The 27,657-nt window shown below is 44.6% G+C and overlaps 1 protein-coding gene across 3 annotated transcripts in view; it reads right to left on the reverse strand.

Moving 5' to 3' along the window:
- LOC724333 (beta-1-syntrophin) overlaps positions 1-27,657 on the reverse strand; it is a 336,725-nt gene that overhangs the window by 171,413 nt on the left and 137,655 nt on the right. For all 3 annotated transcript variants that reach the window (XM_006564488.3, XM_001120154.5, XM_006564489.3), the window contains exon 3: positions 1,029-1,217. In XM_006564488.3, the coding sequence (XP_006564551.1) occupies positions 1,029-1,217 (189 nt within the window). The remainder of the gene's footprint in view (positions 1-1,028; positions 1,218-27,657) is intronic.

The following is a 27,657-nucleotide window of genomic DNA, read 5'->3' on the forward strand; positions in this document are numbered from 1 at the left end:
TCTTATCGGATCCACTCCTTGGAGGAGTGGAATTTCATGGTTAAATATACGCACAGGAACAGAGAAATTCCTGAGAATTTGCCCCACTCGATCCTGTAATTAGCAAAACACCCGGGAAAATCCACCCGCCGCACTTTTACGACGCGATATTAATTTTAATTCCTATTAAAACGGAAACGTAATTATATATTATTAATTGTATCTTTATAAATGCAATTAATTATAAATGTAATTACTAAATGTTAATTATACGGTGAGTTTATTTATAACTAAATTAAATGTATTTTTGCAGCAAAGATTATAAATGGACTCGCCGGTCCATTAACCTACATTTCTTTTTTTCTTTTTCTTTCTTCAGTGTTGGAAATGCTATTACTACTACTACTACTACTATGCTCTGTCTGGAATTTGGAATAGGCCAGTGAGACGAGAGATATAGACGAGGTGATTAAAAATTAATCCTTCTTTTTATGTATCTCGGAAATCGTGTCGCGGAAGCAAAAAAGATTTCGAAATTTTCCAATGATCGAACTTACAAAATTTCTCCTAATTTTAATCGAGTTTCTAAATCGAATTTAACGAAATTTACCTCTCTCTTTTCGATTCGACGCTTTCGAAAAATCGTGTCGATCGAAACGAGAGATTTTTCTTCGATATCATCTTGAATACACGACAAAAAGTACTAATATTTTCACGATCCTTCCAGGATCCTTCACACCCCAGTCACGATAAGTGTTCAACCGACGACGGTGACGATCCATCTCCCTGACCGTCGACGGAAAGCAACGTTGTTTCCTCGGAATAAAGTCGAAATGCATGGCAAGGCAGCCGCGAAAAGAGACGGGAATCCGTCCCCGTTCGACGGGGACAGCAGCGTTAATTAACGTTCTCGCGTTAGTCGTTGGGTCGATGCGTTTTCCGGTTTCACGCCTCCGTTCGGGAATTTCGTCGCGTTACCCTGGCGACGTTCATCCCCCCTCGCGCCGCGTATTAAACGGATAGCGATAGAGACGATGGAGGCAACTTACCGGGATCCGAGGAAGGATGAGCCCTGGTTAGTCTGCAGAGTTGGAGCGGCAGATAACGCGTATCCGCTCGCGGTGGTGATTTCGGGGGCGGCGGCGTCGCGCTGAGAAACCCGCGCTGCAACTCCCATCCCACCTCCTGGATGATCGACGCCTTCCTGAAGTACGGTGTCACCTCCCTCAGATACTTCACTGCAAAAAAAAGAAATAACCAGCAAGTCAGATTTTTGGCTTCAAGAGTTTCGAAACGAAAGAGAGAATTTTTCATTCTTTATGGAAAAGAAACTTCGATGTTCGACACTGAGAAGAGACAGTGTATAATTAAAGTTAATGGATAAGATTATCCGAGCAAAATGTGCTTTGAAATCAAGATGGACGTCTTTCTACGTCGCTTTTTACACAGTCCAGAATTTTGGAAGCCAGAGGGGCCTATCTCCCCTCGTAAATCGTACCCGCGGCCGGATCATCTCCGTTCCCGGCGTCTGCGAGATACGGTACGTGCGCGGTCACGTACAGACTGTTTCAAAATCCAATTTGTCGTTGATGTTTCGACGTCGCTGCAGCCACCGACGCGATTACACATCGGGACAAACTCGTTAAAGTTCGAAGGAGCGCACGAGCGAGAAGCTGGAAAAGGGAGGGAGGGGGAGAGGGAGGGAGGAACACGTAGGTGCAATCCTAACTACGTACGCAGGTAGAACGACACCCCTGCACGAGCTCGCAGGGAAATCGTAAAAATCCGGCTCGTAAAGTCGGGATACTTCTTCCGTTCCGAGGTGCAGGGGGAGCTTAATATCGATCGATCCCTCCTCCAAATTTCCAAAGCTCCTCTGCTTGGATTCCAGTTAACCGAAATTACGAGGAAATGGCGGGTTTACGGCCGGGTTTTGCCTTTAAGAGCAAAAGTTGTTTCCGCGCCGGATATATTTCGCGCGTACGGTCATCATTCACGCGGGAATTCGTCCCGATTGATAAACCCGCCATTGATCGTAAACGCTAATCATCGTCGGCCGACTTTTCTTTACCACCGGGTTGGGGCTCGTTGGGGGCAAGCGCGTATTGCCGCAATTTCAACGATGCCCATTGATAAGCGCCGTAATGCGCGTCCCGAGTAACCAATCCCGGCTCGTGCAAACACCCATCCATCTGATCATCTCGCGTTATTAATAATTAGAACGCGCTCCAACTGTTTGTCCCCGATTTCCATCCGATTGGATTATAACCACGCAATTCCTACCGCGTTCATATCGTTCGAATGAATTTGCTCTCTCGATTCGAAGGATCGAGAGATCCATGATTCTTAGATTCGCGAGATCGATAGGTTTCTTTCTTTCTTTTTCTTTCAAAATGTTCCGTTCTCCAATCGTCTCAGAGTCGCGATTATCCCGTTTTTCGAGATTCGAGGAGGCTTACGGGAGAATAGTCGCGCGCGGGATCCACACAACAAAGGGTGAAAATATTCGAGCGGAATACAGTTGGCAATTTTCGGGTGGACGCGCGAGTGGACGAGCTCGAATCCGACGATTGCCCGTAATTTTCGTACGCATGCAGCATTCGAAGCCTCGATCGTGAATCCATTCTTCCGACCAGTAATTTCTCTCCCTCCCCTTTTCCCTCCTCGATCGAATATGCGGCGGTTAACGAAATTCGCGACGATTTTCCCGCGTGAAGGGAATCCCGTATTCTCTCGCGAGAAAACGAAGGAACGAAGCTCGATGAATCATCCGACGGGGAGGATTGAACAGCCACATGGCTCCGAGAAAGGGCCTTCTGCGTCTTTTCTCGAAGAAGAGGGAGGAGAAAATTTAGGGGAGAGAGTCTACAGGATGTTTAGAGAATGAAATATGCTTTTTCTATTCGCCCTGTATTTGGGAAGAGAGGCGGAGAAGCTGTTGTGCGGCATACGATAAAAGTCAAAAGATAACGTTGACACTACTTTTCGACGGTCCATTAAAGTAATTAAGAGGATTCGCCCGGCAAAATGCGTATATCCAGCTGAAGCTGTATATATATATATATATATTTTTTTAAAAATTCTCCAAACTGCTCCAATCGTGGGATGAAAAGGGTGGACTGGAGTTACGCGCTTGTCGCGGACGACTGAATAACGAAACGATAAATTTATTAAGCTGACATTGGCGAAGCGAGGATGTTGATCAATTTTTACAATCCTACTTGTTTTACTATACGATTTGATACGAAGAGAATTGAAATGATAATCTTTATGGTGGCTGTTGAGAATAATTTCTATTATGCATCGTACATGCGAAACGAAAACCGTCGGGAAAACTGACTCTACCACCATCGAAATTAGGGACACTCGGAAACGGGACCGCGTTTACAGCAAAATGAGCAGGTTCCCGGAATAACCACGCCGCCTCTAATCTACTTTAGCAACTATCCAAGAACAAGAGCTCGGATGGTGGAACAACATTAGTTTTCCTCGGGGGATCGAATCAATTCCGGGATTAATTACACGACGTTTAGAATCTTTCCCAACTTTCGTCAACAACATTCACCCCATTCTCTTCCCGATACAAAGGCGAATCGTTCTCGAAATCGATTCGATCGGTCCATCCAAGATTTACGGGAGGAAGGATACGAAGAGGGAGAAAATCGTGGAAAAATAGAGGAATCGGGGACCAATCGAGAGGTACGGGAATGGAGTGAAAACGGATAAACCGGAAGTCGATCGCTGTCCGTTCTTCGACGGAAGATATTTTTAATATCCGCTCGTCTTATCCCACAGCCCTCGACGCAGCCCCCACCCACGCTGTATAAGGAAGAGGAAGGGGAGAGGAGAAAAGGGAGGAGACTTGCCTCTATAAGAGGAATCATCTCGTATTGAAATTGCACGGAAATTTATCCGAGATCGTAACCCGCATGCATCCCTCCCTCTCCCTTCAAAGTACGAATTCCTATGAAAAATGGATCGTTCCGAATTTATGAAGGCGGACAATCTTGGATCCCGACGAAAGCCTATACTTTTTTCCTTTTCTTTTTTCCAGTATTCCTCTTCGAATTACTCGATTTTCGCGTAATTCGATAAAAATTCGATCGAATCTTCTCCTTGCGAGGCAACGAATCGCGAAAGAAAGCACGCTTCAAATGTTGAAAAAAAGAATTAAACTCGGATTGAAAAACTGGAATCCAGAATTTTCACCCAGACCGGGGTTGCTAGAATAATCCTCGATACAGTGAGCAACCTTCAAAAGCGTTGCACAACCACGCCAGCCAAAAGCGGAAATCCGCGTGTAACTGGCGTGCGCCCATTATTCGGGCGCACAATCGGGTGAATCGATTCACTCGAATCAACGCGCGATCGACGTCGAAACGAAGTCGTTCGAACACGTATAACCCGACAACGGGAACGGGAAAGGACGGTTCGTAGGTTTGCAGCAACGCAGCTTTGGAGAGTGTTCGCGCAGCAGCCACCTGTGCTTGTCCGATCTTTTGATCGACAGGTGGTGGTAAACGCCACTTTGCGCGGGAGCGATAGAAAATATCGCAAGCGCGAGAATCCTTTCCCTTTATCACGAGCGCGTGACCCCCGTCCATCCCTCCTCTTCCTTATGCATACCGCGCGCATCACCGACGCAGATTCATTCCATTTATTCCGCGGGTAAAAATGTACAAATGATCTTGTTCCCATGAACGAGCTCGTATGAATATTGAACGATATGCGAAACGCGAAAACAAGCGTGTCAAATGTGCGTGAATTTTAAGTTTTTTTCTTTTTTTTTCCCTTCCTCTTTTTCGATATCATCGTTGAAAATATTTTCGAGAAGAAAGTCACTTTTCTTCCATTTATTATAATTAATTCTTTTCTTTTTTCGTTATTGAATATACTGTTGAAAATCGTAATAATTTTCTGTGTTCCTTTTTTTTTCACTTTTTTTTCGATATCACATTGTAGAAGATCATCCTTGAATTGAAATCGAGAAAAAATTGTTTCAAGTGAAAGTATTTTCGAGAAGAAACTCACTTTTCCTCCATTTACTATAATTAATTTATTGAATATACTGTTGAAAATCGCGTAATAATTTTCTGTGTTCTTTTTTTTTTCACCTCTTTTTCGATATTAACATTGTAGAAGATCATCCTTGAATTGAAATCGAGAAAAAATTGTTCCAAGTGAAAGTATTCTCGAGAAGAAAGTCACTTTTCCTCCATTTACTATAATTAATTTATTGAATATACCGTTGAAAATCGTAATAATTTTCTGTGTTCTTTTTTTTTTTCATTTCTTTTTCGATATCAATGTTGTAGAAGATCATCCTTGAATTGAAATCGAGAAAAAATTGTTTCAAGTGAAAGTATTTTCGAGAAGAAAGTCACTTTTCCTCCATTTACTATAATTAATTTATTGAATATACCGTTGAAAATTGCGTTAATAATTTTCTGCGTTCTTTTTTCTTTTCTCCTTTAGACCAGAGAGAAGATAGGGATAATATAGAAATGGTCAACGCGAGGTTCGATAATTTGGAGGAGAAAATTTTCTCCCTGCATTTAGCGAATGAAACGAAAGATCCAATTATCGAATTAGAGAATCGAGACCAAAGATATCTTTCCCCGAGTGTAATATAAGATTCGGTAAATAAGAGATAGCGTTATCCCTTCTAGATTGGTGAACCTTATTCTCGGGATAAGTTTCGTTAGATTAAACGGCTGGCCCGTCTCGGGCTAACGCGAGATCCCTCGAGATTTTTATTCCCCGGCCAAGGACGGATGCCTCCCACCAGATCCACGGGATCCGCCCGTGAATCTACCCCTTTTTCGCAACTCTCGCGTAATCGTATGATTTACATTCAAATTTCCTCCGCGAGCAATACGGCCTATTCCTCGTCGAAATTTATTCCAGATTTCCGTTGGATCCGTTGGATAATAAGATTCGAGCTTATCACGAAAGATGGAAACGTAAAATCCTAACCCGAGATGTATCTCTATTCTATCTCAAACCCTTGTCCAATTATTTAAAAACATTGTTTAAAAATGGAACAGGTTAAGTTATCGTTCATCGAATGCTTGTTAATTAGATCTTCCTGAAAGGATTTACAAAAGTATTATTTTTAATTACGATTTATCGTATCATCAAATCCATCCACGTATTTTCAAATCAGTTTCACCTTTTTATCTTTTCATCCACTTTCTCTCGGATATTCATCGAAGGAAAAATATAATAATATAACGCAGTTCGTTCTTCAACCAATCAAAGACAAACAGAGGAAACGCTTCACGTAACGTCCTAATTAATCGAGAAATTTAATCAAGAATCTCCAAAAGGGCTAACACGAGTGGCGGCCATTTTAGAAATCTGAGAAACCTTGGAGCGTCTTGGCTACCCGGACAAAGAGCAATCTAGGAGCGGAAATCGCGCAATTAAAGAGGAAGAAGGGGAGAGGAGAGGTTAGGATTGGTCGCTCGAATTTTACCCGGATCGCCAGACTCTCTGTTCGAGCGAGAATAAAAATCCGAACGGGGGTCGTTTCCTTCGACGAAAGTATATATATATATATACATATATATTTAATCGAACGAGAACGTCCACGATGGGCAAGGAAATAAGGAGAGATGAAAATGAACGCCGTCCCTCTCCCTCTTCTTACTTACTTTTTCATCGTCTTTAAACTTTTTATTTCCTCCCTCGCATATTTCATAGTCTTATGATCGAATAATAATATTTCGCGTTTGAAGAAGATTGTCAGACGATATTGAGATTAAAATCGAAGAAGATTGACGTGGATGGAAAAATAGTTAGTTAATTCGAGAAATTGTTAGATAGAATCATTACGAAACTTGTATCTTTCGATTCGATTATCTTTTCCTCTATTTTTCTTTTTCTTTCTTTCCAAGATCAAATCACGATTCACAGTGCGATCTCCCTTTCTCGCGAAACGATATATCGATGCAAAGAAACCTGAAGATCACGTCGAAAAAATGCTAAAGTTTTGTTCGATCCAAACGACGACGTTCCCGCGAATAAAATTTAGATATCAAACGTTCGAGCGATAAAACTCACGGATCCTTGACAATCTAACCTAAAAAATCGTAAAATAAAAAAAGGAGATCGGGGAGAACGCGCTCGAGATATTTGAAGGAAGGAATTTGAACGAGTTTAACTCTCGATTTCGATTACCTAAAACTTAAAAAACGATGAATTCCCGATATCGTTGTATCTTCAAGAACCGCTTTAAATCGCGAGAAAACAAAAATGTACATTAATCATGGAAAATGAATACACAACGAATACATCGATCGAATTTCAGAGCTCCACACCTCACAACACCTCGGGATAAATCCCCCGATTTCGCGTTCGAAATAAAGCGTCCAAGATTCCGCGGGAATTCTAACGGCCCTCATCAATTATTCATAAAGTTGACGTCTGTTCTTTTCGATCCTTTCGATCCTCCCTCGAATCGAATCTCGATCGAGGTCGGCCCGGCAATAATTTAAAACGGAAACGGGACGAATCGAGCATCCGTATTCGAAATTCGATCGAGAGTGAAGATCGAAAGGGGAAAGAACGGTCCTGCGACGCGATCTAATTTGTATGCGAGACACCGATAAACGCTTCGCGGAGAACCGATAAATGAAGAAGAGAGAGAGAGAGAGAGAGAGAGAGAGAGAGAGAGAGAAGGCGAGCCGCGTTGTTACACGCTCGCGAAGAATTCTTCGAGGCTTAGCTTTACGAGCGAGCAGCCTCGTTTCGCGGACGGGTATTAAAATGTAAATTCGCCCGGTATCGTTTCATTGATCGTAAACAAGAGCGAGGTGTCGCCCGGAACGAGGAAGAAGAAGAAGAAGAAGAAGAAGAAGAAGAAGAAGAGAGGAGAGAAAAGCTCGCGATAACGTTGTTATCTTAAATTGAGCCTTTTTTCTCATGCGCCGTCCGTATGCCGTTCAATTATACCCGGAACGTTTATAATTCTCCTTCGACTTTGCATAATGAAATCTCGTCCGCACGAGCGGATTCGAGAGATCGATCGTCCGCATATCATCCTCCTCGTGCAAACTATAAATTTCAGGAGCCGAGAAAAAGAGAGAGAGAGAGAGAAAGAGAGAGATTGTCTCGACGAATTTTCGTACGGGATAAAAGAGGGCGACGAAACGGGTCGTAAACGGGTGCTTTTTCTCCGGTTCCTGGCGCGAACGACAAGCGTACGGGGCGCTATATTGTGGCACATCTATTTGGAACGCTTGAATTTCTCCCCCCTCCTTTTTTCTCTACGAGATATAAATCGTGGATTCGACGGGTTCGGTTTGGTGAACACGGAGGAATATGGCACGGACGAGTGATTCACGAGGTAGTGGGTGGGGTAAAGGGGGACACTACTCCCTCCGTGGACAAACGAGCCTAGGGTGTCGATGTTTCGCTTCGATTGGGATTCCGAGCGGAAAAAGGCGCCGTGTGTTTGATCGATGGGCGGGATGCGTTTCGTAGAATTGAATATGGAGAGCGTGGGGACGCGAAGGAGACGCAAACGCGAGGATGTCGGTACGGGAACTATCCACGCTTTGAGGAGGTGGGAGAGGGATTTGTGAGGGATTGCCAGTGGAATTTTTCTTTTTTTTTTTTTTTTTAATTATACACCAAGAGACGTTCAAAAGAATTATCATCAGGGATTCTCTGGCTACGAATGCATCGCGTATCGAATATACGAATCGAAGCTTTCGTTACGAATCGAACTTCTTTCGTATATCTTTTCTTATCCTAGACAAGATGAGAATCGTTCTATCCTTCTTATATATTTATCGAAGCACTTGATGACCGTTTGAATGATTAAACAACAAGAGACAATTTTATTTGTGACGGGAAAAAAATATTAAATTTGTCGTCACGATGAATAATTTGAAAATCAATGTCCACCCCCTCCTCGATGAATTGTACGAATGTTTGTTTCGCCATTTTTAACGCGTAATTTCGAATAACGATTCCAGAAGGGAAGAAAGCAAAGGGGAGGGGAAATCGAAAGTCCGTGTATGCGGGAGGGATGGATGGAGCGTGGCAGTGAGTGCGGCATGCGGAAGCGCATCATATTGGAAAAGTTGGCGGGCGCATCGAGAAAGCGCCATGGAAAGTAGCAATTAAAAGGGTAGTCGGACGTTGATGAAAAAGCGTATTTTCTAATGAATTCCGCGCAACAAGCCAGCCGCATACATCGATGAAATTCACGAGCTTCTTTCTCATTAACACGTTCGGGTTGCATCGGATTATGCATCCATCGAAGGGGATGATGTTCGGTGAAGAACTGGCCTTCGGTATTTATCCAATTCATCCGATAATAATCCGTGTAACGATTCATAATTCGAGACGTACGTTTTATAAATTATTCCGTGATTGGCCAATACACGGGTTTTTTTAAACACGGGTTTATCCCGTTCGAGGGGATGATTTAGCGTCGAGAATTGATGAAAGATCCTTGGAACACCCTCCGAAATTCTTTAAATTTGAAGAATATCCCCGAGCGTGTTTCGAGTTCTTCCCGGATTCCTTCGTTTCGAGACTTTCACGGTGTTCGAATGTTTCGAATACGTCGAGATACTGTTATCTTCCGAGCTTCTTCAGACTTCTTATCCCTTTGTTGCCGGCAGAAGAAGATTAAATTTCTACGAGAGATAAAGAAAACTTTGATTCGATGGTACGCTTCTTCAAAAATCAACCACCATTTTTCCTCCCCTCGTTTCCCATTTTTCTCCACCTCTTCATCGGTCATCGAGTCGCATATCGCCGATAATTTTCGATTCGGATAAATTCGAATTCAGAACTTCGACGTCAGTTAATTTTTCTTCGATGCGAGAAGAAAGAGACTCGGCTCTTCCCGAACTCGATTCCTTCAACTCTCGAGGATCATATACTCTGCTCGACTCGTGGGATCCGATGCATCTGCTACAGTCGCTAATTGCGCGCGACAACTTTCCCATTTTCGTCGCGCGAGAGTTTTGGAAATTCGACGCGATGCCCCCGAGAATCGACATTTTCCGATAGCCTCGTTTTTTCCACCATCTTCCAAAGTCGATGGAAACTCGAAATTGGTGCGGATTACACGATTCTCCTCGTTGTGCTCGATATTGAAAGAAGAAATGCATGCCTTTTCGAAAGAAATTCGTTTCTGTTTTCCAAATTCTTAAAAATTCAATTAAAAAGACACCGTAACTTCGTACAAAGAGAATAATACGAGAAAGCCTGGCTGGAAACTTCTGCAGATCGATGCCGGTGATTCTGACAATGATTGGAACGATAGATCGTTTCGACCACAATTGAATTTGAAAAATATCGTGTGTAAACATCGAAGCTCGGAAATATATTTAAAAATTCGATAGAATTTTTTAGAAAATTTGGAAAACAGAAAAAACAAAACTTCTTCCTAAAAGAATAATACGAGAAGACATTCGAAGCCTGGTTGCAAGCTTCTGATTCCAGCAACGATTAGAATATTTCGAATACAATTGAATTTGAAAGGTGTAGTACAACATCGAAGCTCGGAAATATATTTAAAAATTCGATAGAATTTTTGAGAAAATTTGGAAAACAGAAAAAACAAAACTTCTTCCTAAAAAGAATAATACGAGAAGACATTCGAAGCCTGGTTGGAAGCTTCTGATTCCGGCAACGATTAGAACATTTCGAAATACAATTGAATTTGAAAGGTGTACAAACATCGAGACTTGAAAATATATTTAAAAAGAAGAAAACTCGGCATCCAATGAAGCACACACCGTTTGACAATTACAAAGCAAAGCGAGGCGAAGAACGGTTGAAAATTAGGAGTTGAAAAGTTGGAGTACTCTTAACTCTTTCTGGCAAAGAGTTAATGCAGCAGAGATTGGCCAGGTTTGAGCGTCGCCGTTTGTGCAACGTGCGAGCGAAATTTTCGTTTATTCAAGGCCAGCCTGAACCAGTGAAAATTTCAGGGAAATTGGAGACGGGGAGGGGGGGGCGGTAAAAGTATAGGAAAAGACAAAAGCTAGTTTCCTTGATCCCGAGGGCCACCCCCCACCTCGAGTCGAGTCCAACAATTTCTTCGTTGAAGCGCGATGAATCTATCCGTTTAACCGAAACTCGACTGGCAATTCTGCCTTCCCCCTCGCAATTCCGTTTCCATTAAATCGCGACCATTGTTTCGGGTTCAAAAGGGCCGCCGTCGCCACGCAGGGGAAAAAGAAGAGAAGGCGAGGCCGGGGTTAAAGTTTCGACCGGGGGAGTTTCCGCCACCACGTTCTGTCATTTGCATCGCAAAGATTTCGTCTTTCGTCAAAAGGTGTTTTCTCAATCTTGGTTAAATTAGCGCCAACATCCCCTTTTTTCTCTCGGTTAACTCGCATTACTATCACGCGAGTTTGCCTTTTTCTTCTTCTTCTTTTTTTTTTTCCTCAACGTTGGGAGATTTTTGAGAAAAGATAGGAAGGTTCAAGGAGGAATTCGTGGCCTTCTTTTTCTTTTTCTTTCCAGAGTCGCGAGAAAAGGTTCTTTTCGAGAAAAGAAGGAATTTTTAAATTTTAATAATTCTATTAAACCGAAAATTTATAAATTCTTTCGTTTCTAGTTCTAACGGTGGAGATATTGTTTATCAATTTTCACGAAATCTTGTTGTATAAACTTGCTCGGAAGATACACATACAGAGCGATCAAAATCAGTATAATCTAGCAACAGGGAATTTGCATATCGTTATCGATAAACATCGGTAAAATTTACCTACATCTATCATTAGATATATCGATAATATCGTTAAAATATGAATAAAAGATGCAAGTAATTGCTCGAATTTTTTTTTTTTTTCATTCAAAATTATTCTTATAATTCTCTCTAAATAATTAACGTTTCATTAAATTTCCCACTTAAAATATCGTTAATACATTAGAAAACATCGGTACAATTGATTGAAACTAAACGAAGAAAAAAAATCCGTCTTTCTATCTATAAACGATATCTTATCTTAACGATCAGAATCTATCGATAATTCTATAGAAATTCGAACGAACGAATCCCTTCACGATTCACGAATTTTAAAAAAATTCCAAAGCGAAGGGATCGTCGAATATGATCGCGAAGGGCCGTGGCATTTCCAAGGGTTTCGTAAATTCTTATCTTGGAATAAAAAGGGGAGGAAGAACAATCGCGATGACTCGTCGAGGCGAGCATCGAATTCCCGCAACGAGGTTTCACGATTCGCTTTCGGGGAAGGCGCGCTCCAAGAGGATCTGTCTTGGAATCTCGACGGTGGGTGCACGCGCGCGAGGATCCTTTGAGGATGTCGTTGCTCGACGCCAGCGCCAGCCTTTACGATCGCTTCATCGAGAGAGAGAGACATAGAAAAAAAGAGAAGCGAAAGAGAGAAACGAATTCTCGCCTCTCTCGCAAGGGTTCGAATCTCGAATCGCGAATCGCAGGAAAATGTTCGAAACGGGTATTGGTCCCAGGACGAGGGACGAGATACCGAGCGGCAATATCGTGCCTTTCCTTCCCTTTTATCTAAACGATCCCTCGCACGAGAAGGGGGGCTGTTCGACCACCGAAATCGCAGCTCGCTGATGGGACACCGTATACCAGATATTTTTTCGTGGCTACTTTTTCTCTCTTCTCTCTTTTCTTCTCGAATACAGATTTCAAATAGATCGTCCCTGATCTCGACTTTTAATGGCGAATTACATTACATTCTCGCTCGAGAATCGCGCGAAATCTGCGTTTTAGCAACCGAAATATCTTCTCCTTGTATATACGCGCATTCTTGTGTATGTATAACGCGTGCGCCTATTTGCATAACCTATATGCGGCGTAGAAGGAAAGAAGGGTTAGAGTTATTCGTATGAATAAAACTGTGGAGTATCGCTGTTGGATTTCCGCAAAGCGGAAGAACGATATAAAGGGAGGAGGAGGAGAAGAAGGAAAAAAAAGGATTTTTCAAAAGTTATCGCGACACGCGCGCGATAGGAGGGTGGCGTTCGAATGGCCAAAAAAAAAAAAAAGAAAAAAGTGAGCCGCCTCTAACAATAGGAAGAGTTTTTCGTGCTCGAAATAAAAAAAGAAGGAAAGGAAGAGAGGGGGAAAAAGGAAGAAGAATTCGCCACGCTGGTAGGTAATAGCTCGATGGAGGGTTTAATAGGTTAGGAAAGCGTTCGAAAAAAACGTGTGTAACCCAGTCGCGCCTTTACAACGTACTCTCTCTCCTATTCGTCTTTTTATATTCCCACCACTTTTCGACAGGCTGCGCAATTTTATATACACGCACCCCCTCCCCCTTCCTTTACATACATTCTTTCGAGAAAAATTCGAGTCGACCTCGAACAATTATATTCCCCGCAACGAATTCCCCGGGCTCTCGATTAATCCGATCGGGAAATTTGTTGTAGGCGGCGCGCTTAAAAGCTTCTAGGAAATCGAATCTAGGTGGAGAGCACGCTCGTTCGAGCATACGAATAAAACGTTATCTGCATTCGGCGCAGGGTGGGGATAGACACGATGTCGCGCGCGTGTAACCATCGATACGTGACCCGACACATACACACGCGCGCATAGACAAAGAAGTCACCCTTAATTCGTCGCAATTCTCCTCCCCCTCCCTTTTTCGTTCAACACTTCGCGAACGAAATGGAAAAGGTCGAAGCGAGAAATAACCGTGGCCTCGTATCGTATGCACGAGGCAACGTCGCCACTTTCAACGGAAGCTACGCTGCAACGGACGAGCGTAATATTTCCTTTCGCGAACCCGCCACACCGAGGAGAGAGAGAGGAAATTGTTGAACGGCGGCGGCGGCGGGAATAACGATTTCACTGACCTGCGACGGGGTAGGTGACGATCGTCGTGTGTCTCGTACGCTTTTTCGTCTCGTCGTCGTTACACGTCGCTTCGTGTATACCGTTAGAACGACGGCGGTGGAATTATTTCGCGCGGGTAACCGTTGTTGGCCGATACAAAAGTGGCAGAGAGAGAGAGATAGAGAGAGGAGGAGGAGGGATTCGCAAGTTCCGACGTTTCGAGAAATAATGGTTTTTGGTCAACGTTGGAATTTTTCATCTCTCTCCTCGGATCGGGCCCCGCGTTTCCGGGCATGTATTAATATTGTACGAGGGTAACTAAGGGTTATTAAATATTTTGTCAGAGGAACGGAGAGATACGTAACAAAGGGGACGAACGAAGCGGCGTAGTAATAATTTAACATTGAAGGGAAGAGGAGAGCCTTGTTGTCTAGGAAATTGAAGGGGGAGGAAGGTGGATTTTTTGGAAAATCCAAAGAAAGAAATATTTCTCCTTGACTTAGCCTTGTCTTGGCTACGGCGAAAATCGCAGTACTGATTGGAAATGCATTAACGATCGAGAACCCGGGACGAATGCCGATCACGTTTCGATACGCAGCTCGACGGGGTTCAAATAAAAATTCGCCGGAAATTGATAAAGCAAAAGGGAAACTGGCACGTGCAATAAGAGATTGGCTCCCTCTTCCCCGTTCGAGAAAGAAAACTTGGTTTTTAAACGAGAAACCCAGACTCGGCCCGTCGATTCATTAGCCGCTGATATTTCCACCGCTTCGATCGCTTTTCTCAAAGCTGAGAGAAAAGCTGTGAAAGAAAGCCACCAAGACGAGGAGTCTCAATCCTCGGATAAGATCAAAGATGGAAAACCGAAGCGTAGCGTGGAAAACGCGATAAATACACGTGTGATACGTGTGTACGTGTGTGTATAAATCTTTGAAAGACGGATCCCGAAAAGGGTCAGCGATGCAACCAAGGGTTGACTTTGAAAATGGATTCCTCGGAAGGAAACGGAAGGAAACGCGGGGCGTAAAAAGCGAGATCGAGATCGAAGTTGAAACCGAGTCTGAGCGAACGTTCACGAAACTGTAATTATTTAGACAGCGCGGTACCGTGTACCGTCTCCGCTACCAGCTAACCATCTAACCGAGATTGCGTTTCAAGACGGTAAATCTCGTGTACACATCCTATATACGCGTGCGTCTGCTCCCTCCGTATCGTCCCGCACGCTCGGCAAACACACGTATATACGCGCATTCCGCCCCCTCCCTCCCCCCTTATTCCGTTGCAACGACCCCCGCCTCATTAATATTTATCGCCCTTCGCTCGATTCGGAATAGAGAGAGAAGGTGATGTCGCGTGGCCGTTGATAAACGGCGAAAGAAAGAAGGGAGGATGTGTACGAGGCATACGTGCTTCGTCGATGATGATCCATGGATCGCGTGCGTGCTATAAATAAGGTTGCGCCGGTATGCCCGGTGAAGGAGGGTTAAAAGGAATAGAGATCGTTACGAGAATTACGAAATCCTCGTGGATAACGCTCGCGATACTTCGATTAAACTCCAATGATCCGCGAATTTCGCCAACGAATGCATAAAGAAATCATCGAAGGAAAGGGGGAGGAAAAGAGAGAGAAGAGAGTTTCTCCATTCGAGTTTATAGAGATGACGGCCGAGATCTTCGGTATTGCGCGGCAATAATTCGATGTTTACGATATTACGCGATATTATTGCAGTTGTTTCCTCGACAAGCACGTACCAGCCCGCGAAAGGATTTACCAAGTGTTCGTATCGTTACACGGAAACGGATCCCGGGGAATCTGCCATAACGCGGCGTTACAGCGGCGAAAAATTTCGAGGCGCGCATCCGCGACGATCGTAATAACCCCTCCCCCCGACCCCGTTTTAATAAACCATCCTTTAAATCCTATCACGGTTACGGGGAGCACGCGCTCATGAATACGAAAAAACGCCGGCGAGAATGAAACGTTCGGAAAAAAGGAACTACTACGTACACGTCCACCCTTTTCACGGAATCCTATATCTCGTTTCGTTGCACACACACACACACACACACGCCTCCTTTCTCTTTCTGGAAAACGGTGGTCGCGCTCCATCCGCGGTATCGCGCGCCATTCGTTCAACTTTGCATTCCGTTAAACCGTAGGATCAACGCGCGCGCGAGGAATGCTAAAAACCGAGGCGCGGGGAGGGGAGGGGGACGGAAACGTCGAAATTTGACCGAGGATTTAAGGCACGCTCCATTTATCCGCCGCCTTCCTTCCGGCTTATTAACTCCTCCCGAACGACGATGCAACCATCCCTCTTGGTACGGGCGGTGTTCGAGACTCCTCCTCGCAGAGACATTGATATTCGATGGACGCGTCGTTTCTCCCGATCGAGAACGCTTTTTCCGAACCCCGCTTTTGCCCGCCACGGGGAGAGATGCGATCGACAGGGGTAAAGTGAAAAACACGAGGATCGGGAGGAAAGGAAAGAAAGAAAGAAATCCAGGGAAAGAATGATCACGCTCGATTGATTCGAGATGTTGTTCCGTGTATATATATATATATATATATATATATATATGTATGTATATTGGGAGTAGAAGATCGGTTCCCGGATCGATACCGGGATGAATATTAAAGTGGGAGGATTGAAACGTTGCCAATACATTTATTCTGTAACAATTGAAAAATTGAACGCGAAATATATTGCATATGTTGGATAATCGATCTTAAATCGTAATTGGAATAAAAACGTACGAATGAAATTTTGATTGGTGAATTTAGAATTCTTTCCGCGTGTTTATATGTATATTTTTGCGATAAAAGTATGGAATTTTAAAAAAAAAAAAAAAAAATGAAACAAGATACGCAACGTAACAAGAATATAAAACGTGCATAATAAAAATGGAAATAAAAACGTATGTATATATTACGATGAAATTGTAAAAAAAAATAAATATCGTATACGTAATGTCGTATTTAAAAATTTTTATCATTCCAGATAAATATATTCATTTATCGGGCGATTAATATGTAGATATATTGGCCAGTAAACGTATATTTATATCGAATATGAAATTATTAAAGATAAAAATTATTCTATCTCTAATTGCTTCGAAACTAAATATTATTCCCGTTTATTTAAATACGACGCCATAATACGTGGTAAACACACGAGTGAAATCTCGAATTCGGAGTAGATTAAGAGATAAAATAGCGATTTGATATTGCATTTATATTATATACGAAATATCAATAGTTCACGAATTTTGACAAAAATATATACACGTATATAACTTAAATGCAAGCTACTTCGCGCCTCTCGTGTGTCAAATGCAAACTGCATTTCGTCGTTTCCCGACATTCGAACGGTTAACGCAAATATTGGCTCAATAAATTACTTACATGCGCCTACAGAACTTCCATCGTCGTCCAACAAACGCAATAAACGAATCTTGATGCACCATCTAACGTCCAAGTAACGAGATGCACGAGAACACCAATTCAAATTATTACGAAAAAGTTAAACTGCGGGATTATTCGTTTCACTCGTGGCACGCGACATTACTACGATACGTACGAAACACGAATGACTAAATATTTCAACCGACGAGGTCGAATTACGACGAAAATAAACGAGGAAAGGACGTTAACCTTGTTTACGTTCGAGGAGACGGCGCGACGCGGCGTATACATCTCGTGTATACGTTACATAACCACAATCGACTTTCGCATCGTTAATTACGCGATATTGAGATTATTGGTCGAATCTGATTAACTATCACTATCACTGGTGACACAATGAATACAGATGGCGAAAAATTGTACTGAAATTCGAGCTAATAACGCGTAAAAGAAGGAAAATTTTACGAACGTACGACGCACAATGATCTGCCTTCTTTCGCGATACGGTGACACTGGCGCCAATCCAGTGGTCACGTGACCGCGAGTCACTTGTTCTCGAGTGGCGCCATATTAGAAATGAAAAGGATAGACGCATCAAATATAAATATCGTTAAATCGAAAATTTTCGTTAATAATAATAATTTATCCTGCGATTTTTTATTATAAATAATTTGCAAATTGATTCTTCCACACTTCCTGATAATTTTTATCCCGTCCTGCGTAATTTTTAATCGATATTTCTCTGAAACGATTAACAATTATTACGAAACTCTTTATTATTATTGAAATAATGAAAAAAGAGAATTGAAATAAAATATCAGATAATCTTCTATATCCTTTCATCTCGTAATATTACACTCTACGTTCCGTTTCACGACAATGCGAGCTAAAATATCTCTCCAAAATTAGACAAACTCAGAAATTCATCCCCTCCAGCCTTACAAAATCCCGTTTTATCCTCCGATTTTATGCTCCGGAATTTTGGAAACGATAATCCAAAAATTCTTAAATTCGATCCCTCTTAAATTAACTCGCCGATAATCGGATTGCGCGAAAAGATTCGAGGGGAAACACGAGGAATGGAAATTAATGGGAAACACACAATTCTGGGGATACACACGCGCGTGGAAGAAGCAAAAGAAGGAAAAGATGGACAGACGCGGAGATTCAACGTCGCGAAATACCTCGCGGATTAATAACACGGGGCCGGTGAATGAGAATCGAAAAGCTCGACGCGACGACGACATCGGGATTGACGCGGAGCTCGGCCTAAAGGATTGATTAATTTGCGCCTCTCTTTCTCTCTCCCTCTCTCCCTCTCTCTCTCTTCTCTCTCTCCATTTGGATTCGGTTTCGATGAATGGGCCTTAGATTAAGAGTCAGCAAGATACTGCCGCCCCGCGAGCGCGATGGAAACGATGACTGTGGAGTTGCATCAAGGGTGGGAGGATGAGGTTTGACACGGGCGGAGGATATATCCGTGGAGTTATGGCCGCTATGAAACCCATAGCAAATGATGCAGGAATACGTGACCGGCGAGCGAAACGAGAGCTTGGAGCTACGAGGGGCCGAACTCGCCGGCCAACCCCTTTGGCATGGCTGCAATCAGCAACGTGCAACTCCGAAATAAATTCAATAGGAACGGCGTTGCACAACGTACGTGGGGGGCGACGATACTGCGGCCAGCAACGTCATCCTCCCAATTTTTCCTCCATGGATTCCGCAAAGTTTCCCCTCCTTCTCCTCTCGTTCAAGATTAACCCGACCATGGTTGGGGAGATCCCTCGAATTTTCCAGGTAAGGGGATGTTTAAATGGTAGAAGGTAGGGTGTACTACGAATGTACGAATCGAACGTACGATATCGTGTTTCCTCGAGATACCATCGAGGGGAAACAGGGAGAAGAGGACGTAACTCTTCCACCCTTGCCTCTTTATTCCCTGGGACCCCGATAAAATATCCTCCATCGCGCTATCGGTGGAGGGAACGCGGTCCGTGGAAAGTTGGACGGGGGTCGCGCGAAGTTTCGTCGTCGAGGCTTGGGAACAACGTTCCAAGGCGATCTCCAACGTCGATATAAAAGTTACTCCCTTTCGGGCGCGGACGATTAGGAGAGAAATACTGCTCCCGGTTTTCCCCCGGTGTATCGAGCGAAGGCAAACACGGTTGGCGAGCCGTGAAAACCCGACGCTGATGAATGCTGATGTATTCAATCAAGGGGATTGGCGTGATCTGGCGAAATGTCGTTTCGGGGATCGAGTGGGTGTTCGCGAAATACGTTTGGAAGCACGCTTCCGTTGGCCGGTTCTGGTTGCTACCTATCCACGAAACGTTATGGCGAACATATTGGATCGTCGCGCGTTGGATACGATACAATCAGAATTCCGCCCTTGCCCATACGGTGATCGTTGCGATAACGTTTCGTCACCTCTCCATTGAATTCCGATCGATGAGACGACGAGCAATTCGCGACGAAAAACAAGAGGCGACCGACGAGACGTTTAGAAACGTCTCGACCGCGATCGATCAAAAATTAATTTCGAAGAGATTCGAAAGAGGATGCCGGAGACGATTTCGTTTCTCGTAGACTAGAATTTTTTCGTTCACGGCGTGCCGCTTTCCTCGAGGCTTACGCAATCGTCGTCGACCGTAAGGTTTCCCCGAGCGGAAAATTATATAACATTGTCTCGAGAGAAACAAGAAGGGAAAGGAGAGCTTGGAGGAGAAAGGGAGGGAGGAGAGAAAAGAAAAGGGGAAAAAAGAAAAGGAACGAAGAAATCGAGGCGACATCGCGGAACGAGGCGTCGGAACAGCATCAGTTTTTCCCGAAATAAATCAGACGACGTTTAAAACTACGGTGTGGCGAAAAGGAAGAGGAGAGGGAGGGAGAGGGAAAGGAGGACGCAGGGCGGTTGGAGAGAACAAAAGGAAGGAGGAGGGGGAGGAACGGCTCCAGCCAGATTTTCAACCTGCTGGACCCTGCGATATTAAATATTTCAGACGTCCGTTGTCCCTCCTCTCCCTCCTCTCCCTCCTCTCTTCCTCCCTCATCCTTCTCCTATCTCGAGCGCTCCCGTTTCCTCGTCCCACGGCGCTCGCGCCTCCGCACAAAACCCCCCTAAGGCACTAAAAGGGAATTTTACAACCCAAACATTTCGCTGGGACGAGGGAAAGAGGAAGGCGACGGGGAGAAGAGAAAGCATGCGAGGCCGTGTGAGGAAACGAGGACGAAAGGCGAATTTCGACGACGCGACACGCCACTTCCGCCGCTTGCAAAATCCTTTTTATGGAGTTTTCCTCCGAATAAACGGAGCCGCCCCTAAACAAAAATCATCGTTACCCCTTCGTGGGCGTAATCTAAAATTACGCCACCGGATAAGGAATTGAAGGATGGTCGAGAAAAGGGGGGAGTTAAAGAATATCCATTGGAGAAGGAAAGAGGAGGATGGAGGAGAAGGGTCGTCTCTCGTGATTAGTAGTGTTTCTTGAGCGAAATGGTGGCGGTACATCAATCGCGTCGAGAGAATAGGGTGTTGAATAAATGATAACGCTACGTAGCCGCGAGACCATTTCCTCTCGACGCTTCTTCTTCTTTCTCTTCTTCTTCTTCTTCTTCTTCTTCTTCTTCTTCCTCCTCCTCTTCTTCACTCCTTGTATCGCGACGAGCGTACTCTCGTTTACCTTCAACGGAGGGAAGAGGGGAGATTTTCCCCCTGTGTCGCAGGGAGAAGGAAAGTTTTTCACTCGGTCGAGAGGCGAAATCTGCGTCACGCTCGAAAGAAGCGTGGACGAGATTAGATAACCAAAGAGGGCATCGGGGAGAAGTGTCCCGAAAATCGGTGGAAATTCATCTCGGTGAATTTTGATTTTGAAATATCCATGGGCGCGGTATCCATGTATTTCCGACGGAAAGTCAACGGAACGTAGTCGAACCGGCCGTTTCGCAGGGGACTATTGTGAAGGCGCGGATTCTCCCGATTTTCTCAAGGGATAGAAACGTACTTCGTGCATCTTTCCCTTGCGCGTAACCACGCAGAAAGGGAATCCATCGTGGGGAACCGCTCGAGCGAATTTTTCCACCGTACACCCTCCTCGGGGACCACGTGTAAATCCGATAAAATTTACCCTGCACGTTGCACACCATCGATGTATCCGCGCGCGACCCAGTCCTCCCTCGTTCACCAACCACTTCTTGACCACCCTTTGTCCATTCGCTCTACGATGCTTTACGAAATTTACAATCGAAATTCTTTCACGTCCGCGCCACTTTTTCCCTCGTTCGTCAACGGTACGCTCGCTTTTCTTCCATCCTTCCATGGATTCTTTGATTAATAATCCGATTACCACGCGATTCTCGAAGGAAAATCGCGACAAGCGAATTCTCGCAATTTACCGAATGGAATAATAATAATAATGTATTACTTTTTAACTTTTTTTTAACTTTTCGCAATTTTTCAGCAGTAGATTTTTCTTCTTCTTCTTTTCCTTCTTTTTTTTTTCCATGAAACGAAGAAAGAGCGAATCGAGTCTCGATAAGAAAAGTTTTAAATCTTCGAGCGGCCAATTGTTCGTGCCAAGGAAACTTCATTCCGTGGTCAGGCAACGCACGGCCACGAATCAAGTCACCAGCAACCCACCCCTCCCCCCTCATTTTCCCTTATCCACGGCCTCTCGCCCTCCCCCGCCATTCGTCGACCGCAAATGGAACGGCTGTTTCGCCCTGAATTTATTACGGGACCGTGAATTTCTCCGGAGCCCCATTTCCCCTTATTTCGCCTTTATTATTGTTATTAGCATCCACCACCCTATGCCCCGCCCCATATTTCACCCTCCCCCTCCCCGTTAACGCCCACTTTTTCTCTCTTTTAACCACCCTCCATCCACCTCCTCCATCTACATCTCCCGAAACGTATACACTTCCCTTCCCCTCCCACCCTTTTGTCCTCATAACACGCACGGTGCGTGTTGCTCGTCGAATTCGACAAGAAACGAAGAATCACGCGCGTGAAGGAAAAAGAAGGAGAAAAAAATAAGAGATGGACGGAAGTTGAGAGAAAGATAGATAGATGGGTCAGCCAGGCTCGAGGTTGGCGTAGGCGTCGGCGGGAAATGAAAGGGGGTTGACGCAGGTTGCCTGTTAATTGGCGCGAATTACGCCTTTTGCGCCGCAACGAGACTGACGAAGAGCGGCGAGAAAGAGGGCTACCGGTCCTTTTGGGTTTCGGGATGAGGGAGGGGCAGAGGAAGCCACCCCTCGAAAGAAACACGGGGAATTAAGATACCCGGAACCGATTTTTTTTTTCTCTCTCCTTCGACTTTCTTTCAGGATGTCCTTTGAGATTTTTCTCTTTTTCTTCGAAAGAGAAAACCTTGGCTCTCTTGAAAAGAGAACGCTTTGGAAATCCGCGAAGTAGAATCACGTGTAGAAGATTCAGAGTGTAAACCAGGGTAAATTCGTTTCGCGTATTCTTCTTTCTTTTTTTCTTTTTCATCGTTGCTCGAGTAAATTAGAGAAACGAGAGAACGATTGTTTTTAATCTCTCTCTCTCTCTCTCTCTATGTAATTCTCCCTCGTTCGACATAATCGAGAAGGATATATCCAATCGAATTCTCGTTCACGCTCGATAAACTCGAGTACACTTCTCTTTCGCGCTCTTAACGAAAGCTCTTTCTTCATTCACTTTCCGTACCTTTCGCTCGGCAAAAAAAAAAAAAAAGAGAAACCCTTCTGAAACCCAAACTCGGCCACGCGTTACGACTCGTCGATTTTATTCTCATTATAATCGTTGTCGAATAATTTAATCGAGAAAAAAAAAGAAGAAAAACGATAACGAGGGATAAGTGAAATGTTGTTGCACGAAGGTTGTTCTTTAACGGATTGAATCGCGACGGGTGTTGGCGTGTGTGGAACAGGGGAGCGATGAAACGCGATAGCTGGTACGACCTGTAATCTTTGCCTGGCGCCACGCATTCCCCTCGTTAATTAAATATAATTACTTTTATCGGAGCGTGGTCGACAGCGATCATGGAGGAGGGTCATCGCGAGATAAATCGGCCCATTGTTCGAGGAGTGGAGGAACATCCGTCGGAATGGACATAGACTTCGTTATTTCCATCCTGAAATATACGAATTTGAAAGCGCGTGGATCGCGCGAAACAAGTGAAGAAGAATAATAAGCGGAGAAGTTCCTTCTATTTTTTTACACGATTAGAAAGGCGAAGAGTTCGATGAATTTGATATATCGTGGACGAAATTCGAATAATATAAAGTCAATCTTTCTCCATCTTTCTCGAGGATTAAAATGCCCCTCCACCGATCGGTAGATTCGAAATCGATAAGGGATCAGATTCTTGGAAAGAGGAGGAAGAAGAAGAAGAAGGAGGAGAAGGAGAAGAAAGTGGCGCGTTGCATGGTCGATTACACGCAGCCTTGAGCAAAAGAGGCCGTGGTGAAATTAGAAGGTTCCGTTTGGTTGCGGTCGCTCCCGGGGATTTCGTAACGATCGGCTGGCCGGCGAAGAAGGCGCTTTGCCGGGGCCAAATTACCCTCCAGGCATTTACGGATTAACGGGATAGCCGTTTTAACGATCGACACCGGGCGTCGCTGATATAAAAGCTGGATCGTGCGCATCGTACGCGCGTCACTGAGAACCTTCGTTTCGATCGACGAGAGTGGTAGGCTCGACACGTTTACAACGTAAGAACAACGCTCGTGCAACTCGTCCTTGATCCCTTTCTTCCACTACGACGAGAAAGACGAGAATAACAATTCAAAGAGACACAGACCGCTTCTCGCGAATCACAATTTTCGTCATCCCCTTCTCTCTATCTTCAATGTACTCCGCGCTCGGTTAAGTAAAAGTGTGCGAAGCGTTCGCGAGAAATAAGATACTACTAATGGAAGTTCCAACATTATGGTAATGCGGACAAAGTTGGAGAGATCTAGCTAGCTCGAGAGCTTAGTTACACGACGCGAAATTAATTGGCTAGGAATTCTTCTCCCCCTCCCTCCTATCTTTATCTTTTGCTAAAAAGTTCGACCAAATCGACCAAATTTCTTACGAGTTTTTAAACCGCCAAGGGGGCAGGGAGGGGAGGTAATCGGTGGAAAACTTATCGATTCGGAAATGGAACCGGGCTTGGAAATTGGATTTAGGAGAATCGTCGGTTAACAAGTTCGTCGTTGGTTAACGACTTCGTTATCGGTTTTGGAATGAGGAGCTCACGCGAGCCGTTTCCGGATTCCGTTTGAGGGACACGGGACAAAGGAAGGACGCGTTAGCTCAGGATGCGCGTTTATCTCAATTTGAAAGGGCCACCACCCTCATCCAACGGAAACGGTAATCAGACGGCCGTGCATCGTCGCGGAAGGAAGAATTTTCTTCTCGTTCAACTCGATTTTTCACGTTACCGAGAATTCGAAAACAAACTCGATCGAAAACGAAGGAACGAGCGAATTATTAATATAATTATTAACATCGTTTCCATCCCACGGTTATGCTCCGATAAGAAGCTCGCTCCCATTTCCCACCCGATATACCGACCTCCGTCCGAAACTTTAATCAACGAAACGTTACGAACGAATCCAATTTACGTATCTCTCGTACGTATCTCGCCGGTTAACGAAGTAAATTCACTCCACCGCTCGCTCGTAGCCCGGAAACTTGGCCATCCCTGCCAGACAATTCCTTTCCGCGATCGCACAAAGGAACTCTCTCTCTCTCTCTCTCTCTCTTTTTCGAGGATCGCGAAATACATTCGCCTTTCGAATGGGCCTTTTAGCTGCGATTCGGAAGAAAATCGAGAGGCTCGTTACGGCGGAGTAAGGAACAAGACTTGGACGTTCCCTAAATCTGGCGGCGAAATCGAGTTGGAGGAGGGGGAGACGTCGAGAGGCCGCCGAGATGAAGATAACAGGCGTGGGCGGACGGCCTGCGGTGAATGGATAAGGGAGGAAAAATATCGCCTCGATCCTGAGACGTTCCTTGTTCCATCAGCTTCGTGATCCATCCTTACTGTTCAGGCAAAGGGATGAGGATGAGCGCGAGAGACATGTTTGAGAAAAGTATCTCGCCTCCGTGTTTGCGCTCGGCGGGAGAGTACTGCTACCTTCCCTCGTCGTCGTGTTACGTGATCTCACTCGTATAATGTGTATTGCAGCGTACGAAGTGAATTCACTTTGGGAAGCGTCGAAATACGTTGTTTCGAGGCTATCGTTATTTCGTCGTCGATAATTCTTCCTACCTCTGATTGAGATCAGAACAACAATCTTGTAACGAGAGTAATTATAGATCTGGTCGATTTTCACAAGCGATATCGTTGATAAGAGGAATCTTTATGCAGATAATAATTCAGCGCATTCTTTTTTACGAGGCATCATCGAAACTTGGGAAAAAAGTAACTCGACGAGTGGACGAGAAATTACAACGTTCGATTTCCTGTGCTCGTGATGATGGGCCGCGTTTGGCGCGACTCCAACGAGGCGTAACGTCGCGATACACATCACGAGCAACCTTTTTCGCTCGTTCGAGCTCAAATTTTGCCTCCATTCTCCACTCGGCGAAAATATTGGATGAGGCGTTACCATTCTTTCACGCACCCTCGAAAAACCGCCTCCCTCCCCTAATCAGGCTGACGCGTTCGAGTGGCGTTTTCCACAAGGAGCGGAACTCGCTTCTCAGCCGAGTTCTCGTAACTCGTTTAACGATCGTCGTTAAGATCTCCCCCTCGTCTACCCGAAGACATCTGTCCTCCATCCTTATCTGATCCAATTCTACGCGAAAAAGTCGTGGAAATAAAGTGGATTCGAAAGTGATTCGTATTTTTCTATTATCGTATCCTCGAACGTTCGAGCCACGTTGTGGGAATATAAGGTTGAGAGAAAAGAGAAGAAAAGGAAAGGGAAGGAAGAAATCACTCGAAGAGAGGCATAACCGAAAGACACCCCGGGGAACGCGAGTGTCCACCTCCCTGGAATCCCAGCGAGCGATTAATCACCGAGCGGCTAATATCGATTGGCAAATAAACCCCGAGATCGAGGCATCCTCGAGAAGCGATCAATCACAATCAGAAAAATGATCGGCGTTGCGGTCGGTCGGCGAGGAAAACAGCGTTCTCGATTACGATCAACCCCTTTTCGAACGGTCATTTTCACGGCTGGTCGCGTCCAAAGGGGGAGAAGGGGGGGAAAAAAGAGGCGAGCAGAGCATTCCAACTACAAATTGATAAAGTTATTAACGTCCGCGTGACCCGTCGTCCGATTCGTTAATTAAATCGCGATCGAATCGACGCGATCCATTTTTATCTTCCTCCCTTTCGACTTCCCTTTCACTCTTCTCTCGCGCTCTCCCCGTATCGCATTTCGAGAGATGGATTAACCAGCGAATAAGGTGTAAAGAAACGGGCGAGCTGTCGAGTTGACAAAGTGACGCGATCCGACGAGAACGGAAGCTGAAGCCTCTGAAGAGGAAAATAACGGAAACGAGAGGGGGTGGAAAGTTCTCTCAACTTTCGAAGCTTGAGAATCAACAATCGCGTTAAATATTGGGAAATGACCGGTAAAGAAAACGGTAATAAAATACGAGAAGTTATACTCGATGAATTACGCAAAAGAAAAAAGAAGAAAAAAAAAGAGAAAGAAAGAGTTCGAATAATTTTTATCCTTTTCGTATCCTTCCGTTCTTTCCCGAGTATTCGTTTTCACGCGATTTCCCGCCTCGTTTCCCCCATTATTCCCGTGGAAAACGCCACGTATCCGGCTTCGTATTGCGACCCTCCTCCCCCTCCCTGTTTACCATTCGACGCCATAATTTAACGAGACACTTGTTATTATCAATTTCAGGTTTAACTGAGTGATAAACGCCTGGATGGCAGCCGAGGAGAGACGTTCTCGCAACGCGGCGAGAAGAGCCGAGAAGGGACGTAACAAGATTTATCGTTAAGCGTGGATTGGACCTGGCCGTGTACACGAGGGTTGCAAAGGGGGTAGGAGGAGGAGGAGGGAGGCGACGACGGGACGTCGGATAAATCGAGGTTGCCACGGATTTTTTTGCGACTTGTCGGTGGCGCGCGAATCGCCACCATCCCCTAAATGAAAGAACCGTCGAAACCGTTGCGATTGTGCGGGGTTGTACACATTTTCATCCCCATTTTTCCATCCTTTTTTTTTTCATTTTATTTCGCTTTATTTTTTCCTTTTCATTCTTCGAATCTAACCGATAAATCCGTCTCCCCTCCCCCACGACTCTTTTATACATACCTCTCTCTAGTGCAACTTTCTCGCAAACGTTTCCCGCGAAATTTCGTTTTTCTCCTCGCGATCTCGTTTATAATACAAGCTGTTTAACACGTGAGCCTCTTTTTATAAACCACCCCTCGTTTTTCGAGAAACGAGAAAAACATCTACAAATCCGTTTTCACCTTTCCGTATCTCTCTCTATCGCGATAACTTTGCGGTAAACATTCGACGGCGA

The sequence above is a fragment of the Apis mellifera genome, linkage group LG10, assembly GCF_003254395.2.
Source record: "Apis mellifera strain DH4 linkage group LG10, Amel_HAv3.1, whole genome shotgun sequence".
Lineage (NCBI taxonomy): Eukaryota > Metazoa > Arthropoda > Insecta > Hymenoptera > Apidae > Apis > Apis mellifera.